The sequence below is a fragment of the Anolis sagrei genome, chromosome Y, assembly GCF_037176765.1.
Source record: "Anolis sagrei isolate rAnoSag1 chromosome Y, rAnoSag1.mat, whole genome shotgun sequence".
NCBI lineage: Eukaryota > Metazoa > Chordata > Lepidosauria > Squamata > Dactyloidae > Anolis > Anolis sagrei.
In genome coordinates, this window is record NC_090035.1 from 61,994,371 (window position 1) to 62,016,294 (window position 21,924).

A 21,924-nucleotide genomic window follows, 5' to 3' on the forward strand; every position below is an offset into this window, starting at 1 on the left:
CAATAAGGGGAGGATTATTAGAAAGGATAACTGCTAGAAAAGAAATTTTAAGATATATGTAAGATACATGCAAGACAGAACCATAGAAATAAATAACCAACTTATTTACAGATAGAAGTGTTCATCCATAAGGGACAAATGGCAGCAGCAACAAAGGTTAAGAATGGCAAGGAAACCACAACTCGGTCTCTTAAAAATGGCAAAGAAATCAAGGAAACCAAGGAAATTAAGGAAATAAACAAGGACACAGATAAAGATAAAGAATCCAAAGAAGCTATCAACACAAACAGTACAGGCAACATTAACAATATGGGAAGAAGATTCTCCCTGGGAGAGGATGTGAGAATGAAGGAACTATTGAAAGAAATAAAAGCAATTTGAAAAGAACTGACAGAAATGAATGAAAAACAAGACGCATACCAACAAATAGCTCAAGAACAAATGGCAGAATTGAAGAAAGATTAAAGAGGAGTTGGGAACGATGAGAAGAGATCAAGAGGTAATGAAAGAAGAGATAAAACAGTTGCAGAAAAAAATAATGAAAGGGAAGAGAAACAGAACTCGGTCCACACAAGAATAAAAACACTGGAAATATTAAACCAAAAGCTAGTAACTAGACAAGAAAACTTAGAGATGGGAGAAACAGAATACCAACTCAGACTAAGGAATATAAGGGAAGAAGAAGAAGAAGATATAAGAGAAAAGGCTACGGAGATATTAGCTGAACTGTTACAATGCACAACACAATACATGGAAGAACAGATGGACAGGGTTTTCAGAGTTAATACGAACTTTGCAAGAAAGAACAAAACTGACCGAGATGTGATAGCCCAATTCACCAGAAAAGTGACAAGAGATGAAATATTAAGAACAAGTAGTAAAAAAATCTGCTATAAAGACAGAAGAGTAGTGATTTTGAAAGAATTCCCAGGACCAGTTATCAGTAATAGAAGAAAATATAAATTTCTCACAGATGAACTAGAAAAACAGAATATCAGATTCCGATGGGAGAAGCATGAAGGATTGATGACAACATATAAAGGTCAGAAATACTGGATAAAAACAGTGGAAAAGGCCAGGCAGTTTTACAAAGGAATAGTAAGAGACAGAGAAGATGAAGGAGAGGATGAACCTGAATACAAAGGAAAACAGACAAAAAGACAATGCACAACCTCGCCCAAGAAAGAAGATCTAGACCCAAGAAACTACAAATTAAAGTTGAACAACGCCAATAAAAGAAATACAGTTTTTAACAATATTAAAAAGAGAAAATGTCAAGAGATTGCTATACAAGAAACACATATATCACATAAACATACCGCCCATCTAGAAAACAAAGCACTAGGGAAAGTTTATAATGCTTCGTCCCCTGAAAAGAAAAGAGGAGTAGCAACATACATTAAAGAAAATATAGAATCAGAGCTTGCCTTTAAAGACCAGGAGGGAAGAATGGTAGGGGTAAAAATTACATGGCAAAACACCATAATACTGATTTGTAATATTTATGCCCCCAATGATGCAAAATCTACATTTATAAAATCACTAGAAGCTAATATAATTAAACAAGAATTTGATAAGATAATAATAATGGGAGACTTTAACGGCGTCCTGGATGGGAAATTGGACAGGACATCAAGGAAAAAACAAAAAGGAGAAAGGGAAAAAATGGCGGGATAGATACCCAATGCCCTATTAAAGCTGTCCCTTAGGAATAAGCTATCACTTATTCGTTATACGTTAGGAATAAGCTATCCCTTATTCCTAACATAAAAAATAAAATAAAAATACTTCCAAGATCTGATTCAGATCATTGCCCTCTAGAGATGGAAATTAAAGGAGGAGGAAGAAATTGGAGATGGAAACTAGATGAAAATCTCCTAATAAAAGAAGAAGATATTAAAAGAAGTAAAGAATTGCTGAAACAATATTTCGAGAATAATGAAATTCAAGACAAAGATATTTACACTATGGGAAGCGAGCAAAGTGGTGATGCGCGGACACTTTATACAACAAAAAGCGAGGAAAAAAATGAAAAAACACAAAATCAAAAGGAGATAATGGACAAAATATACAATGAAAAAAATAAGCTAAAAATAGACCCAAGGAATAAGGAAGCAATAAACAATCTAGCAAAATTACAAAAAGATAGGGAATACCTGGAGTTAGAAGAAAGAGCAAATCAATTGAAATTCATCAGAGCAGACTATTTCCAAAATGCAAATAAACCTGGAGCCTGGTTGGTGAGAAAATTAAGAAGGAAGAAAGAATAGAGAGTCATAACGAAAATAAAAGAAGGCAAAAAGATACATACGGAAGAAATGGGAATAAGAAAGCAATTCAAAAGATATTATACCAAGATGACCAGATAAAAAATGAAAACATCACAAAATACCTCGGAAAGATGAAAATCCAAAAAATAACGGATGGAGAAAGAGAAATGCTGAACAAGGAGATATCAGAAAAGGAGATACAAACGGCCATAAAGAACTTGAAGATGAACAAGGCACCAGGCCTGGATGGGTACACGGCAATATATTACAAGAAGTTACAAGACATAACACCTTATTTAAAGAAAGTAATGAATTAAGTAAGAGAACACCAGGAAATCCCTAATACATGGTGTGAGGAAGTTAATAATAATTTGCATGATTTAAACTGTATTTATGGGTTTGTGTTGGCTGCAGTAACAATGGAGCGGCCTATTTCAAAGGAATCCTCCATCTGCGTTGCCATCGAGACCAAGGCAAGCCGGCAGAGAGAGAAGTGGGAGGAGCCTAGAGAGGAGAGTTTTGAAAACAGACAGTTAGTGAGGGAGTTAAGATTGGAGGGTGAGGAGTTGGTAGAGGAAAGTATTAGGAGGTTGTAGCTGAAAGAGAGTGAATTGTGAAGCAGTTTCGAGGCTTTGGAAAGCCAGATTAAGCTACTGGAAGTTTCTGAGGCTAGAGAGTCTGATAAGGGAAACATAGCCAGTATTCTTTTAGTCTAAGGAAAGGCTAAAGAATAAGCTTATTAAGTATCTGATGAAGGGAGGGTCAGATAAGGGAGATATCCCTGTATTGAAACTTTGTTTAGAAATAAGTGCTTCACCTCAGGAAGATACTGTGTAACCTGAAAGAGTGAAACATTCAACTAACCAAGTATTATTCTGAGTTCTATAAGAAAAGTTACAACTTGCAACCACACGCTTTGTGCTCAATAAATTTGTTAACTTTTGTTTGAAGACTGCCTCATCTCCATCAATTCTGCGTCCAGTGTGCCATTTCTCACAATAATACATCTTACCTCACGTTGGTGGCAGAAATACAGAGAAATAAATAATAAATCTCCCTCTACTCTCCTGTTACACAACAGCACTTGTAATTCAGCTACTTCTCTGCTGACTACTACTCAAATTTTGTGGCAGTGATAATTACTGCATCTTCGCACACGGAAGCAAACCAATATATGTGTGATGCCAAAAGAAAATAAAAACTCAGAGCAAGTAGAGAACTACAGACCGATTTGATTACTAAACTTAGACTGTAAGATATTCAGTAGTATCCTGGCAGAAAGATTCAAACATTTTCTAGTAAATTGGATTAAGGAGGAACAAGCTGGATTCCTGCCGGATAGAAATCAAAGCGAAAATGCGAGAACAATAATTAACCTGATCGAATACTTTGAAAAAAATATACAAAAAGAGGCCATGTTTCTCGCGATCGCTGAGAAAGCGCTCGACAATATAAATTGGAATTTTTTCAAAATGTTATTCAGAGAGATGGATATGGGCTTTCACTTCCAAAATTCAATTGAGGCAATATATAAAACACAACAGGCAAAAATAATAATTAACGGACAAGAGAGTAGAATGATCGAAATAAGAAAGGGAACAAGACAAGGGTGCTGTCACCGCTAATATTTATAGCAACATTAGAAATCCTCCTTAATAATATAGGAGAAAATAAAGAATTGAAAGGGGCAATGATAAACGGCTACTCATATAAGTGTAGAGCATTTGGTGATGATATTATGTGTGATGTCGCAAGCTGGGCCTGTGCACATAACTGTAGACAGGGCATACATTCTGTGTGCCCAACGGGACGCCGGGGCTGCCTCAGATCAAAGGCCCTTAGATTCCCCCAAACAGAGTGCTGTAGAGGCTTAAAGTAAGTCCAACAAAGTTCTTTATTGATGAAAACAAACAGGTACTTTCAAGCTTTCTTAACTGTATATTGGCCCTTGCAATCTTGTTCACTGGGAACAGGCACTGTCTTTTTAACTGTAATTAACTAATGGGGAAATCCTAACTTCTAATCTGGGCAGTCTGTACTTGCCTCTGTTGACGTGGAGTCCCTGCACCCGGTACCAACTGCGTCTGGCTTCCGCGAGTGACCCTTGCCCCAACAGAGCTTTGTAGACCTCCAGGGAAAAAGAAGGAGTTCAGGTTGCTGTGGTGGCCGGCTAAAGTCCCTCAGCCGAGCAGTGGGGCCTTTTCTCCCCGGCCAAGCTGTAGGCTGTAGGCTGTGTATCTCCCCGGCCAAGCTGTAGAAGACGAAGCTTTCTACAGGAGCTACTTCGTTTTATGTCCTGTGCGAAAGGCTTCTCTGTGAGAACTAACCCAAAAAGGCTCCTATTCCCTCCAAAACTCAAAAAGGGGCGGGACCAGGGAACCTAACTATAACTGACAGGTGGCTTGCCCTATGATTGCAAACTATAGCAGGAAGCCACCCTGCTGCAAAATCCCAAGCCTGGGATTGCAAACAAGCATTTAATGCAAAGCAAACAAAATTGGAGATCCTGGTACAGTTGTTCCAGCACATTATGTGTATAATTGAGGAACCAAACAGGAATTTAAATAAATGGATGGAGACAATTAGGGAATTCAGAAAAGTGGCGGGATTTAAACTAAATTTAGACAAGACAGAAGCAATAACAAAAAACATATCAAAGAAAAAAGCAAATCAAATTAACGAAACCGGAAGATAAGAATAGTTTCTAAAATCAAATATTTAGGAATTACAATCACACCAAAAAACTCAGCTTTTGCAAAAAAATTATTTGAAAACATGGATGGAGATTAAAAAGGATTTAGAAAAATGGAAAAATTTGAAGATATCACTTTTAGGGAGAATTTCTTGCATAAAGATATCACTTTTAGGGAGAATTTCTTGAATGTCCTACCAAGGATGTTATTCTTATTTCAAAATCTGCCAATAAGGAATCAAGGAATGGAATAAAGATATTAAAAATTTTATTTGGCTAAATAAGAAACCCAGGATAAGCTTCAAAAACTTGACAGACAAAAAGAAAAGGGGTGGACTAGCACTACCGGATCTTGGACTATACACGGAAGTCTGTGCACTATCATGGTCTACGGAGTGGATAAAATTAAAGAATGAAAAATTACTGAATTTAGAGGGCTTTGATTTACGAAGGAGATGGCATGCATACATTTTGTACAATAAAATAAAATTTGAAAAGAATTTTGGAAATCATCTCATTAGGGCAGCGATTATCAAAACATGGAATAAACACACAAAAAAGAATTTATAACAAAACTCCAGTATGGGTATCACCGTTGGAATCCTGCCAAAGAAGGGAACTAAGGTGGATTAAATGGCCAAATTATAAAGAGTTAATAAAAGAAGAGAAAGAAGAAATAAATTTAAGATCTTTAGTGGAAATCAAAAAATATTACCCAAATATGACCTGGCTACAATACAGACAGATTCAAGAATATTTTGGGAGCGACAAAAAAACAGGATTCGAGACAAAGGGAAATAAATGGGATACAAAATGAGATACAGGTAAGAAAAAAAATAAACAGAATATACAAAAAAATGTATATGGATGGAGCACAGAAGAGGAAGGAGTAAAAGAGTGCATGATAAAATGGGCGAGAAATGTGGGTAGATCAATAGGATTAGAAGAATGGGAATCAATTTGGAAGAAAAAAATAAAGTATTTACGGGCATATGATATGCAAGAAAATTGGTCAAAAATATTCTTTAGATGGTACATGACACCTTACAAATTAAGTAAATGTTATAAGAATTTAACCCTAAGTGTTGGAAATGTGGAACGGCAGAAGGCACATTCTACCATATGTGGTGGCAATGCAAAAAAGCAAGAAGTTATTGGAAGGAAATTCACAACAACTTACAAAAAAATCTGAAAATTAAAATCCCCCTAAAACCTGAGTTATTCTTATTGAGTATTACAGATATGAAAATTGAGAGAAATATAGACAAATTGATATTTCTCTCCACAATAGCAGCCATGATGTGCTACGGCAGATTGTGGAGGAAGGAAGAAATACCAACAACTGAAGAATGGAAAAGAAAAATACTGGATGTTAAAAATATGGACAGACTATGCTATCTACTACAAAGAAATAAAGGAATAGCAGAGATAAGCACGGATTGGACACCATTTAATGAATATTTAGGGCAATAGTAGTGATGAGGCAAAAACTAATCCAAAAAATTATTGAAAGACTATTATACAAGTATACAATTATTTATTTTAGACTAGTCAAAAAGTTTTATAAACATTTAACGAAAATTAAAGAGAAAGAAGCACGAAAGAAAAGGAAGAAACCATCCTCGAAGAGCTCTGGAAATCAACCTGAAGAAGGGAAAACTTCTAATGGTGCAAGACCACTTCTTGAGTTTTCCTTTTAACTTTCTGTACTCTATCCTATCTATTTTTTTTTCTTCTTTACTCTTTTCCTCTTTTCTTGTTTCAAACTATTATGTAATATAAAAAACCTCGGTAAAGAATATTAAAAAAAAAAGACCAAACTTGGCACACGGAGCCCCAATGACCCACTCTACATCCTGGTGCATTTGGAGTACAGACTATGGATGATGGGATTTCAAGTACCTCCACTCACTTTCCAAAAATTCGGCAACACTCATCTAATGACCAATCAAGACCACACTTTCCACACAGAGCCCCTATGACCCACTTTCCATCCTGGTGCAGATTGGAGAAGGATGGACCACAGATGATGCAACTCGCAGTACCTTCACTAACTTCCTGAAACCACTTCGAGCCATATAAATAACTGATAAAGACCAACCTTGATACACAATTCCTTTCTCAAATAACCCGGGCAGTGCCAGGTCCCCAAGCTAGTCTATACATATAATAAGAGTCAAAGTTTGTATGCGGCGGACGTGTGGAGGTGCGAGCGGAGGAGTATGTGCCAGCTTTTTTATTGTCTGCCGCTGTGGTGCTATTTGCATATGGTCTCTGATTGGCTAGCTTCAAGAGGAGCCCCTGGTGGAGAAAAGGGTTCATGACAGAAACAGAGTCATGAGAGAAGGAAATTTACATATGGTCTCTGATTGGCCAGCCACAATTCCAAGATTCCGAGATGACAAAGAGAGGAAAGAAAAAGGCCAGGGGCTCTATCAGAAAATTACCAATACAGACCAAACTTGGCACACAGAGCCTGCAAGACCCACTCGACATCCTACTGCAGTTTGGAGGAGGATGGACCATGGATGATGGGACTGGCAGTAACATCACTCACTTTCTGAGACCGCTGTTAACCTCATCCAATGACTGATCAGGACCAAACTTGCCACATAGACCTCTCATGACCTGGTGTGGTCTGGCCAGGGGTGGACCATGGATTATGGGACTTGCAGTACCTTTGCTCAATTCTTGAGACCACTGCAACCTTCATCCAATTACCGATAAAGACCAAACTTGGCACACTGAGCATCCTGGTGCAGTCTGGAGGAGGATGCACCATGGACGATGGGACTTGCAATACCTGCACTCCCTTCCTAAGACCATTACAACTGCCTATAATGATGGATCAGGACCACAATTCACACTGAGAGCCTGCATGACCCACTCTACATCCTGGTGCAGTTTCCAGCACAATGGACCATGGATGATAGGACCTGAAGTACCTCCACTCAATTCCCAAGACTGTTCCAACCCTCATCTCATCCCATCCAAAGTTGGCACGCAGAGCCCGCATGACCCATTGTACATCCTGGTGCTGCTTGGAGGAGGATGGACCATGGATGATGGAACTTCCAGTACCTTCACTCACATTCTGAGACCTCTGCAAACCTCATCCAATGACTGATCAAGACCAAAGTCAGCACAGAGCTCTCATAACCCATTCTCTATCCTGATGCTGTTTCAAGCATGATGGACAATGGATGATGGGACTTGGAATACCTCCACTCACTTCCCAAGACTGCTGCAACCCTCATTAATGACCAATCAAGACCACTGTTGGCACACAGAGCCCCCATGGGCCACTCTACTTCCTGGTACTGTTTGGAGGATGGACGATGGATGATGGAACTTCCAGTACCTCCACTCACTTCCTGAAACCACAGCGACACTTATCCAAATACCAAGTAAGACCAAACTTGGCAGAGAGCGCCCTTGACCAACTCAACATTCTGGTGAGGTTTGGGGGAGAACAGCACATGGATGATAGGACTTGCAGTATCTAAACTCACCTTCTGAGACCACTGTGATCCTCATCCAATGATTGAGCAAGAACAAAACTTGGCACACAGAACCCCCACGACCTACTCTCCATTCTGGTGCAATTTGGAGGAGGATGGACCACGGATGATGGGATTCGCAGTACCTTCACTAACTTCCTGAGACCACTGCGAGCCATATAAACTTGGCACATAGACCTCTCATGACCCACTTTAGGTCCTGGTGTGGTTTGGCTGGGGATTTATCATGGATTATGGGACTTGCAGTACCTTTACTCAATTCACTGCAACCCTCATCCAATTAGCAATAAAGACCAAACTTGGGACACTGAGTCTCCATGATGCACACTACATCTTGGTGCAGTTTGGAGGAGGATGCACCATAGACAATGAGACTTGCAATACCTGCACTATCTTCCTACGACCTTTACAACTGCCAACAATGATGGGTCAGGACCACAATTTACACAGAGAGCCTGCATGACCCATTCTACATCCTGGTGCGGTTTGGAAGAATTTGGCAATGGATGATGGGACTTGCAGTCACTTCATTCACTCCCTGAGACCACTGAGACCCTCGCCGATGACTGATCAAGACCAAACTTGACACACAGAGTCCCCATGACCCACTCTACATCCTGGTTCACTTTCGAGGAGGACAGACGGATGATGGGACTTCAAGTATCTCCACACCCTTCCCAAGACTGCTGCAACCCTTATCTGATGTCCGATCAAAACCAAACTTGGCACACAGAGCCCCCATGACCTTATCTACATCCTGTTTCAGTTTGGAGGAGGGTGGATCATGGATGATGGGACTTCCTGTACCTTCACTCACATTCTGGGACCTCTGCGAACCTCATCCAATGACTGAGCAAGACCAAACTTGCCACATAGACCTCTCATGACCCACTTTACATCCTCGTGTCATTTGGAAAGATTTGGAGATGGATGATGAGACTTGCAGTAACTTCACTCACTTTCTGAGAGCATTGAAACCCTCGCCAATAACTAATCAAGACCAAACTTGGCACACAGAGGCCCAATGACCCACTCTACATCTTGGTGCAGTTTGGAGGAGGACAGACAATGGATATTGGGACTTTAAATACCTCCACTCCCTTCCCAAGATTGCTGGAAATACAACACCGCCTGAGCTCTGCAAGTGCAGCATTTTCCAGAATGAAGCAGAGAGTGTTTGAGGACCGGGACATCCGTAGGGGGACCAAGGGGCTTGTCTATAAAGCTATTGTCCTCCCAACCCTGCTCTATACCTGTGAGACGTGGACTGTCTACAGACGTCACATGCAACTCCTGGAACGATTCCATCAGCGCTGCCTCCGGAAAATCCTGCAAATCTCCTGGGAAGACAAGCGGACAAACGTCAGTGTGCTGGAAGAAGCAAAGACCACCAGCATTGAAGCGATGGTCCTCCAACATCAACTCCGCTGGGCCGACCACGTTGTCTGGATGCCTGACTACCGTCTCCCAAAGCAGTTGCTCTACTTCGAACTTAAGAACGGAAAACGGAACGTTGGTGGACAGGAAAAGAGATTTAAAGATGGGCTCAAAGCCAACCTTAAAAACTCTGGCATAGACACTGAGAACTGGGAAGCCCTGGCCCTTGAGCGCTCCAGCTGGAGGACAACTGTGACCAGCAGTGTTGCAGAATTTGAGGAGGCACGAGTGGAGGGTGAAAGAGAGAAACGTGCCAGGAGGAAGGCGCGTCAAGCCAACCCCGACCGGGACCGCCTTCCACCTGGAAACCAATGCCCTCACTGCGGAAGAAGATGCAGAGCAAGAATAGGGCTCCACAGCCACATACGGACCCACAGGGAAATCCATAATGGAAGACCATCTTACTCGTCCAACGAGGGATCGCCTAAGCAAGTAAAGTATAATAAAAGTAAAGTTTGTATGCGGCAGTGCAACCAGGTATGTGCCAGCTTTCTCATTGGCTGCCACTGTGGTGTGATTTGCATATGGTCTCTGATTGGCTAGTCTGAAAGTTCCAGGATTCTGATTTGTCAGCTCACGATAGCTGGGCTCAATGACGACAGGAGACTTCCATCATAATCAAAGAACTTTACTATCAGATACTAAGACACAACAAAGCCGGGATTGCCTGGTCGCAGCAGGCAATCCCTTATATACACTCCCACCAGTTCAAAACGTGAACTCCCGCCAAACCCAAAACCCCGCGCAAAAGCTTCCCGCCACCAGACAACTGCCTCCCTCCAAGGCCACCAGCTGCAGATTCCTTATCGGGGTGAAACGTCAGGAATCTAGTTTTCGGCGCCAAAGTCTGGGCTCCGGAAACTGGATCCTGACACCGATTGGCTGCCACTGTGGTGCTATTTGCCTATGGTCTGAGATTGGCCAGCTTCAATAGGAGCCCCTGGTGGAGAAAAGGGTTCATGACGGAAACAGGGGCATGAGAGAAGGAAATTTGCATATGGTCTCTGATTGGCCAGCCTCAATTCCAAGATTCCGAGATGACAAAGAGAGGAAAGGAAAAGGCCATCCTACTGCAGTTTGGAGGAGGATGAACCATGGATGATGGGACTTGCATTCTGAGACCGCTGTTAACCTCATCCAATGACTTATCAGGACAAAACTTGGCACATAGACCTCTCATGATCCACTTTACGTCCTGGTGTGGTTTAGCCGGGGATGGACCATGGATTATGGGACTTGCAGTACCTTTGCTCAATTCTTGAGACCTCTGCAACCCTCATCCAATAACCAATAAAGACCAAACTTGGCACACTGAGTCTCCATGATGCACTCTACATCTTGGTACAGTTTGGAAGAGGATGCACCATGAACTATGGGACTTGCAGTACTTGCACTCCTTTCCTTTCTTTGGAGGAGAACAGACTATGGATGATGGGACTTCAAGTAGCTCCACCCACTTCCCAAGACTTCTGCAACACTCATCCAATGACCGATCAAGACCAAATTTTCACAGAGGCCCCATAACCCACTCTACATCCCGCTGCAGTTTGGAGGAGGGTTGGCCATGGATGATGGGACTTGCAGTACCTTTACTCACTTACTGAAACCACTGTGACCCTAATCCAATGACTGATCAAGACCAAACTTAGCACACAGAGCCCCCATTACCCGCTCTGAATCCTCTTGCAGTTTGAAGGAGAATGGACTTTGGATGATGGGACTTGCAGTTCCTTCACTCACTTACTGAAACTGCTACCACCCTCATCGAATGACTGATAAAGACAAAACTTGGCACACAGAACCCCCATGATCCACTCTATATCCTGCTGCTGTTTGGAGGAGTGGACCGTGACTGATAGGACTTCAAGTACCTTCACTCACTTCCTGAAAACAATGCAACTGTCATCCAATGACCAATAAAGACCAAACTTGGCATACAAAACTGCCATTACCCACTTTCTCTAATAACCCGGGCAGCGACGGGTCCCCAAGCTAGTCTATCTAGCTATACATATAATAAAAGTCAAAGTTTGTATGCGGCGGTGCAACCGGGTATGTGTCAGCTTTCTGATTGGCTGCCTCTGTGGTGCTATTTGCATATGGTCTGATTGGCCAGCCACAATTCCAAGATTCCGAGATGACAAAGAGAGGAAAGGAAAAGGCCAGGGGCTGAGTCAGGAAATAACCAATACAGACCAAACTTGGCACACAGAACCCCCATGACCCACTCTACATCCTACTGCAGTTTGGAAGGGAATGAACCATGGATGTTGGGACTTGCAGTACCATCACTCACTTTCTGAGACCGCTGTGAATCTCATCCAATGACTGATCAAGACCAAAATTTGCACATAGATCTTTCATGCCCCAATTTATGTCCACTTTATGTCCTGGTTTGGTTTGGCCGGGGATGGACCATGGATTATGGGACTTGCAGTACCTTTGCTCAATTCTTGAGACCACTGCAACCCTCATCTAATTACCGAAAATGACCAAACTTGGCACACTGAGTCTCCATGATGCACTCTACATCCTGGTGTGGTTTGGAGGAGATGCACCATGAACGATGGGACTTGCAATACCTGCACTCCCTTCCTGAGACCATTACAACTGCCAACAATGATGGATCAAGATCACAATTCGCACAGAGAGCCCGCAGTCACTTCACTCACTTCCTGAGACCAGAGACCCTCGCCAATGACTGATCAAGACCAAACTTGGCTCACAGAATCCCCATGACCCGCTCTACATCCTGGTGTACTTTCGAGGAGGACAGACCTCTCATGACCCACCTTATGTCCTGGTGTGGTTTGGCCAGGGATGGACCATGGATTATAGGACTTGCAGTCCCTTTGCTCAATTCTTGAGACCACTGCAACCCTCATCAATTACCCATAAAGACCAAACTTGGCACACTGAGTCTCCATGAAGCACTCTACATCCTGGTGCGCTTTGGAAGAATTTGACAATGGATGATGGGACTTGCAGTCACTTCAGTCACTTCCTGAGACCACTCTGACCCTCGCCAATGACTGATCAAGAACAAACTTGGCACACAGTCCCCATGACCCACTCTACATCCTAGTGCACTTTCAAGGACAAACCAAGGACGATGGGACTTCAAGTACCTCCACTCCCCTCCCAAGACTGCTGCAACCCTCATCTAATGTTCGATCAAGACCAAACTTGGCACACAGAGTCCTCTTGACCCACTCTACATCCCGACCTTGGAGTATGGTTGGAAGGAGACAAATAGTGCAAGGACTGGAAGCTGTTTTTCAAATAAATTCAGATGGCATTGCGCTCATCCAAGGTGTGCGCCAGATCTTTTCCAGCTCCTTCAGTGGAGGCAGGCAGAAGGACAAAAAAATAAATTCTTACATTCTACGAAAGGACGAGTTCAACCTGAGAATGAAGGTTGGGTCCAACCACAACATCACTGAGTCTGGTCTGAAGATAAAGAGCTTCTTAACTTGCAAAAATTGCTCTGAGCTCCAGCACCCTAAGTGCTGAGGTGACAATGGTTGGAAACAGGACTTTTCAAGAAAAATACTCGAGGCCCCTTTTATACTGTCATGTAAAATCAAGATTATCTGATTTGAACTAGATTATATGACAATGTAGACACATATAATCCAAAGCAGATAATGTGGATTTTTTTTCTTTGATAATCTGGATTATATGGAAGTGTAGAAGGGGCCTGAGTGACTCTTTTGTTAAATGATGATATTACCGATGCCTTCAAGAATTGCCTGCACTGTGCTAGGGATGCGAGGTGGTCTTCTTTGTCTGATCACATGATAGCAGCGTACTGATGGCCATGGTCTGTCTCTCAATGCCATTCTGGAGAAACTGTATGAAGGAATTGAGAAATTGGCACAATCCGTTTGCTTATGCCTGCACCATCTGCAGAACACCCTAAAACGCCCTGTTAGTAGAAGATGGCATGGAGACCAGAATAGTGTCCACCGGGATTGTGGCACAGCTGGCTGAGTGTCAGCTGCATTAAGATCACTCTGACCAAAAGGTCATGAGTTCGAAGCCAGCCCGGGCTGGAGTGGGTGTCCAGCCATTGTGTAGCCCGTTGTCGACCTTTGCAACCCGAAAGACAGTTGCATCTGTCAAGTAGGAAAATAAGGGACCAACTTGTGTGGGAGGCTAAATTTAACTAATTTATGAGGCCATAAAGAAAGAAGACTCCGGGGAATGTGGAATGCGTAAGAACTTCATCGGTGTCGTTGATGGACGATGAAAGCAGCAGCTCCCCTGGCGGCCAGAAAAAAAAAGTTAAATAGCCTTTGTCTGTTAAATGTTGTTTGTCAAACTGGCATTGAATGTTTGCCATATATGTGTTTACTGTAATCCGCCCTGAGTCCCCTGCGGGGTGAGAAGGGAGGAATATAAGAACTGTAAATAATAAATAATAAGAATAACTTTATTCAAATAGCTGTAGTCATTTAACATGGTCCAGGTGTGGAGCTATAGTTACTCCAGGTTGTGGTAGTGAATTGACCCTGTGTGAGTAGATCTTGATGGGCTTGTAGGGGCAACATCATACGCATGACTTCAGAAAGTTCTCCTGGGCCATGCTGGTATGATCAAGATCTTCCTCATGATCATGAGTAGTAGTGTCTTCAACTTCCTCCATCTGGTATCTTAATATGAACCCCTTCACTTGTTATGTTTTTTCCAAATCCCGATTAAACAAACAACATAAGATTCAAATCAAGTCCCAATGTAAACAGTCCAAAGTTAAAGTCCTTGTAGGTTTATAGTTTTAGTACACAGTAGCTATTGGGAGTGAGATAAATTCCAAGTTCAGAGTCCAAATGGTAATGCTTCCTATGCTTCTTATGGAGGGGTTCATAAATTTGGCCTTGGCAGGCTGCACCATCCAATAAGAACTGACCACGGAACAACAGACTGGTTCAAGATTGGGAAAGGCGTACGGCAAGGCTGCATACTCTCACCCAACCTTTTTAACGTGTATGCAGAACATATCATGCGATGTGCGGGGCTTGATGAATACAAAGCTGTGGTGAAAATTGCTGGAAGAAACATTAAGAACCTCAGATTTGCAGATGACACCACTCTGATGGCCGAAAGCGAGGAGGAGCTGAGGAGCCTTCTAATCAAGGTGAAAGAAGAAAGCGCAAAAGCTGGGTTGCAGCTAAACATCAAAAAAACCAAGGTTATGGCAACAAGAATGATTGACAACTGGAAAATAGAGAGAGAAAATGTGGAGGTTGTGACAGACTTTGTATTTCTAGGCACAAAGATCACTGCAGATGCAGACTGTAGCCAGGAAATCAGAAGACGCTTACTTCTTGGGAGGAGAGCAATGTCCAATCTCGATAAAATAATAAAGAGTAGAGACATCAGCCTGGCAACAAAGATCCGCATAGTCAAAGCCATGGTACTCCCTATAGTAACCTACGGATGTGAGAGTTGGACCTTAGGAAAGGCTGAGCGAAGGAAGATAGATGCTTTTGAACTGTGGTATTGGAGGAAAGTTCTGAGAGTGCCTTGGACTGCGAGAAGATCCAACCAGTCCATCCTCCAGGAAATAAAGCCGACTGCTCATTGGAGGGAAGGATATTAGAGACAAAGTTGAAGTACTTTGGCCACATCATGAGGAGACAGCAAAGCCTAGAGAAGACAATTATGCTGGGGAAAATGGAAGGTAAAAGGAAGAGGGGCTGACCAAGGGCAAGATGGATGGATGGCATCCTTGAAGTGACTGGACTGACCTTGAAGGAGCTGGGGGTGGTGACGGCTGACAGGGAGCTCTGGTGTGGGATGGTCCATGAGGTCACGAAGAGTCGGAGACGACTGAACGAATGAACAACAGGCTGCACCATAACTGAAGGTTGAGATGTCCTCTGCTGCATTTACGAGCTCGTTTACTTCTCTCGTCACATGTTCAAGATGACAGCCATCCATGTCTGAGATAATATCTCCTACGTCTTTGCTTCCAACATAGGTAAATCCATCTGGTTGTGGAGTTCTGAATGCTAGTGTCATGGCCCTCCTGAGATCCAAAACTGTTCCTTCTGATCACCAGAGTGCTGTGCAAAACCAGACTAAGGGAGATGGGATCCCTATCTGTTCTCCTCTGGAGTCCAGTACCCTTTCTGGCATAGCATTCCTGTCACAATATGGAGAAGGAGAGGGAAATCATATGCTCATCTTCCCACCACCTGCCCTCCCACTGGGTTTTTCCCACTCTTGCTGTTCTAATGGTGATGGCCTCTTTGGCAATGACTGCATGGAATGAAGCAGAGGAGGCCCATTCCCAATCATTTATGAGTGGCCCCTGTCCTTACCTTCTCCTGCAATACTGGGACAATTGCCTTCCTGACACTTGACCCAATTTAGCCTGATGGAGGCTGGCAAAAATGCAGTGCTACGGAGGGAGTTTACCTTACTTGCCTGCACCAGTTCTCCTGCTAGTCTTGATAAATCCAAGGGCACGTTCTACCCTTCCACCAGAAGAGAGCAGATTTAGAGGAAAGGAAGAAACAGTGGTTAGGCCAGAGATGCTGTCCGAAATTTTTGATAAGCTTTCTATGACATAGGAAAAAAAACTATGGAGAAATTACTCTGTTTAAATTTTATACTCCAAGAAAAAGAAGGTTGGGAGTGGGCACTTTAAGAGTTTTAAGGAAAAGCGAAGTGGCTTTTAAAAAATATCTATATACTCAAGTATAAGCCTAGTTTTCAGCCTTTTTTTAGGTTGAAAAAGCCCCCCCTCCACTTATGCTTGAGTGAGAGTCCTGATGGGAAGGTGAGGGGCTGAAAGAAACCCTCGGTTGCTGTGCCGAGAGGGGAGGAGAGGCTGCTCACCTTCCTCTCCTCAGTCCTTCCCATCTCAGTTTTTTCAACACTTTTCCATCACCCCTTTTCCACCCAGTCTTCTTTTTCCAGTTTCCCCCTTCCTATCCCTGTCTTTACTATCCCAAGCCCCTCACTCCCACTTTTCCAGCTCCCTTTCCATTTCAGCCTTTCCCAGGTTCCAGCCTCTCTTTCAGTCCTGCCCCTTCTCTCACAACAGTTTCCCACTTTCCCAGCCCCTTTCTCACCCCGTTCTTTCCCATTTTCCCAGCCCCCTTTCCAACTTCAGTCTTTCCTACTCCTCCACTTGTCCCCACTTCAATCTTTCCACCTTTCCAGCACCCCCCTTTTGCATCACAGTCTTACTCATTTTGCAATCTTCCTTTCCCCATCTCAATCTTTTCCAGCTGCCCTAATTTTCCAGCTGCCCCAATCTTTCCTACCCCAATTTCCCCAGCTTTTCCCAATCACCCTTTCACATGCTAGACTGGGGTCTTTCCCACATTTCCAGCCCCTCTTTTCACACCTCACTCATTCCCCCTTCCACAGTTGCCTCCTTCCCACCCCAATCTTTCCTGATTTTCCTACTACCTCTTTCTCCCCTTATTTTTCCACTTTCTCAACCACTCTTTCCCATTCCAATTTTTCAAGTTTCTAGCCCTTCTTTCCCACCCCCTTCCCATGCCAGTCTTTCACTCTTTTTCTTATTCATATACACACAGCATTTTCAACAAAATGTATAGTTAAAATAAACTATGGTGATTATTGGAGGATACACAAGCACATTTACATTGATCAAGGTTAGAATAATGATTAAATCAGAGTTGGACAGTCTTATCTTAAATTACAGTTTTATGTAAACATCCAAAAACATTTAACCTACTAATGCCCCAATTAATGTAATTTTCTTGGTATGTATTTTTATTTTGAAATTTCCCAGTAGCTGCTGCATTTCCCACCCTCGGCTTATACTCAAATCAGTAAGTTTTCCCAGTTTTTTGTGGCAAAATTAGGAGTCTTGGCTTACATTCGGGTCAGCTTACATTCAAGTATATAGTGTGCTTATTTTTTAAAAAAATTGGATTAGATAAATAAGAAGAAATTAGAGGAAGACACGGGGGGGGGGGGGGGGGAGATCTGGAGCAAAGAATCAGTCAACAAAGACGAGTCCTATCCAGATCACTTGGGAACACTAAACGTCTTTCTTTTTCCTGTCTATGGTATTAGAAGAAGTAGGAGAAGCATAAACCAAACTGTGAGAAGTTCTTCCCTTATTTGCTTGGAAATACTTTGGGGCTAACTATTTCCATCCCATTCACCTTTCCTTTTGTGTCATGCCTGTTTAAACTACAGACACAGGCTATATTTTATTGAATGCACCTTCAATTGCTCCAGATACTTTTTGCATAGAAAGTGAGAAAAAAGTGCTTTAACTAAGTAGATACAGTGTTCTCAGAACTCGATTACTAGTTTGTTTGTTTGTTTTTATATTATGGTTATATTGCCCACCTTTCATTTTCTAAAGTACTGAAGCAGAACTGATTCTGATTGTGATGGGATATGTAATCCACTGTTGTGCATACACAACACCTACCTTACTGCCAGGCTTTGGTCCTCTCTTTTTGGGGAATTTCAAAGGCTCCGCTGTCTTTGTGGGGTTGGGATTGGGATGACTGATCAAAGTCTTGGGTGTCCGGCCTCGCTTACGACCAGGCTTGTGGCCCCTCTGTCCAGGTTGATGCTCCAGGATAGTTTTTATACTACTGTGCATGTTGCTCTTTTCTGATATCACGTCAATGGCAGGGAATGGGCTCTTTGGAATCATCACTACCCCAAAAGGAGTTGCAGGGAAAGAAGACAATTAGCTACCACCACAATATTTTCCCAATTGTTACTTTTCGCCACAAGTGTTTACTTTTTCATAGACTGCTAATCTGATAGACTAATCCAAAATTTACTGTGAACATTTCATTGTATAAATTATAAACAAAAGGAAAGGATACATTCTTCATTCTAAAGTTGAATAACACAGTCTTTGGGTTATCAGATAATTCTTTTAATTAACGATGCCCCATGAAGTCATGCTGGCCACATGACTTTGGAGATGTTTATGGACAACACTGGCTCTTTGGCTTCGAAATGTTTATGGACAACACTGGCTCTTTGGCTTCGAAATGAAGATGAGCACCAACCCCCAGAGTTGGACAGGACCAACCCCCCAGAGTTGGACAGGACATGCCTGTTTAAACTCCTTAATGTCAGGAGAAAACCTTTACCTCTACCCTCTCTTAATTTGGTGTCATCTGCAAATCCGGGGTGTGCCCTATTTTCACTCAACTAATTACAAATCCACCAATGTTGTCTACTCCACATTTTACTATCTTGTTTGCAAGGACTTAAAATATTCCATTAACTGAGTAATCATCAGAAGGGTTTCTCATAGATTGTAAGTGAAATTTTCTTTTATACTACTCAAACAGGTTTCCAAAGATTCAGAGTTGATGGTAGACATATATTAGGCTCTGAATATTTGTATGGAAAACCGAAAGACATCTACCCTTATGTCACAAATGTAAATGAGACAAAACTGGCTTCTCCTCCTCAAGTCAACAAGTGATTTCGGCCACAATAGCTTTCACAGAAGAATTATTCACAGCTATATCCTCCTTTATTGGAAAAAAGCACTGATTAAATGTGGCAGAAGTATGAGAGTACACTCACCTTTTGTTCCAGGGGGCTGCAAGTTGTCACCAGTCAGTGAACACCAGCCAACAGGAAAGATGTCTCGAGAATCATAGCGGCACCAGTAATCAAATGCTCCTCTCCAGCCATCAAAAGTGATGAGGACCTCAGAACCTCGCACCTCACCAATAGTAGCTGGGCAGATGAAATGTGGATTTTTCCTGTCTACAGCCTCCAGTTTCATCCCAATCTTAAAGAAATTCTGGGATGGAGATGGTGGTTCCTGGACAAAAGGACACAGAAAAAGAAACACACCCCAGCTTGAAAATAAAACTTATTATAACAATATATGATAATTTTATACTTAGATTTATACTTCAAGTATTGTATAATCTAATAAAGTATCCTGATCATTCATATGGTGTCTGTGCTCATGCCCGAACAGAGCTACCATTTTTCATGGTATGATAGTCATATTTCCTCCTTTTTTAGCAAAAAAAGTGGTGCAACTATTACACGAGAGAAAAAAGCCTTTTTTGGTTCCAAAACAACAACTATTTAATAAAACAATGTTGAAAACAACTTGAGAGAACATACAAATGTTCAGAGAAACAAATTTACATATTTAAACATTTTAATCTTCCTTGTCAGAAGATTTTACACCACTGTCATTCCTTTCATTATCTGATGTATTGTCCTCTGCACTGCTGTGGTACATAAATGTAGTTGCCACCCAAATCTCCAATTCCATAACCTCAAGGCAGAAGACAATGCAACCTGGATGTTCATGATACAGGATGGGCAGGATCATGGCATTTTACAGATGACCACTGAAAGAAACAGTTTCAGCTAAGCAAGCTGTCCTTCTTCTTCATGATATCTGTGAATCACACAAATGTGTGACTAGCAAGCCACTAACAATAGAAGGTGGTATGCCATGCCACACATGCGAAAAATACCATCTTGCCAAAAGCAGCATCCCTTCTGGACCTAGCATCTATTCAGTAGCGTGGCTCAAAGATATGTGGACTAGATAGCTCTTTTGCAAATGTCTTCAGAAGACACCCCTTTCAGATAAAAACACTGCAATACTGTGAGTAGTATCCACAAATGGTTTCAGGTGGGAGATGGTCCATAGTTTCATACGATAACCTGGTGGTTACTCATACCCATTTGGAGAACCTCTGAGATAGCATAGACTGAGCTTCCTAAAAGAGATGCTACCATGGCAGAAGAAAAGGAACTGAGGGTCTGGGACGCTATCGAATATATACAAGGGTTGAATGAAAAATAATGCCTCCACCTTCGTTACTTAGTTTTGGATGGGAATATTTTAATAAATGAAATGCAGAAATAATCCTTAGAATGTACTCTTTAACTACCACTATTCACTTTTCCACATAATCACCAGACAATTGGATACATTTCTGCCAATGATGAACAAGTTTTCTGAAGCCATCATGGTAGACGTTGATGCTCTGTTTCCGCCACCCATCGTGCACAGATCTTCCAATAGCCAAGCAAAGCAATAATGTGACCCATTCGTTCTTGTGAAATGGTAGTTATGCTTGAAATTTCTCTCTGAGTGATACGACGACCATCCTGAATCAATCTGTCAACCTTTTCCTTGTGAAATTCAGTGGTTTCTGTTACAGAACATCCAACTCTTTATCACGCAAGTCAGATGTTCCTACCTCAACATCTTTAAACTTACTCGCCCAACAACACACAGTACTCACATCAACATAATCACCATTGCATTCTCTGATGAATCTCCTTTGGGGTGACACCTTCTGCTGTCAAGAATTCAATGACTGCACATTGCTTAAGTTGCACTGACCGACCATCTGCACAGGGTTCCATACTTCACACTTTAACAATACAACCGCCAAAATGGAACTGTAAAGGAGAGTCTACTGAACAAGGCAGTACCTACCGCATACCAGTACTGCCATCTGTTGAGGAATTACGAAGGTGGAGGCATTACTTTTCATTCAACCCTCGTACCTGTCATGAGTTCCGCAAAAAATGTGTCAGTAGAATTCTATAAGGTTCCGAATGAGCTCTGCACAGGCTCAAATGACCCATTTGTGTGATTCACAAGAGACCATGAAGATGAACAAACTTTGTTGTTGTTGTTCATTCGTTCAGTCATCTCTGACTCTTCGTGACCTCACGAACCAGCCCACGCCAGAGCTCCCTGTTGGCCGTCACCACCCCCAGCTCCTTCAAGGTCAGTCCAGTCACTTCAAGGATGCCATCCATCCATCTTGCCCTTGGTCAAACTTTAGCATATCAAAATCCAGCTATATTCACAATATGTAACAATGTAGTTCATTTGCTACAATACCTTATGGAAAATTCGAACAGGAGCCATTTCTGCTCCATTCAGAGTCTTCAGAAGAAACATGGGCCAAGAAGAAGCATTCAGCCGAAATCCTGAAACAAACAGATTCAGAGGCCATAAAAAGAATATCACCAGATGACA

General features: G+C 42.2%; 1 protein-coding gene across 2 annotated transcripts in view; it reads right to left on the bottom strand.

Annotated features, from left to right (window-relative positions):
* The window catches only part of LOC137095505 (polycomb protein SCMH1-like), a 146,000-nt gene that overhangs the window by 101,983 nt on the left and 22,093 nt on the right, over nt 1–21,924 (bottom strand). For both annotated transcript variants that reach the window (XM_067462253.1, XM_067462251.1), the window contains exons 5-7: nt 21,787–21,875; nt 19,476–19,719; nt 18,349–18,581 (exon numbers count right to left, since the gene is read on the bottom strand). In XM_067462253.1, the coding sequence (XP_067318354.1) occupies nt 18,349–18,581; nt 19,476–19,719; nt 21,787–21,875 (566 nt within the window). The remainder of the gene's footprint in view (nt 1–18,348; nt 18,582–19,475; nt 19,720–21,786; nt 21,876–21,924) is intronic.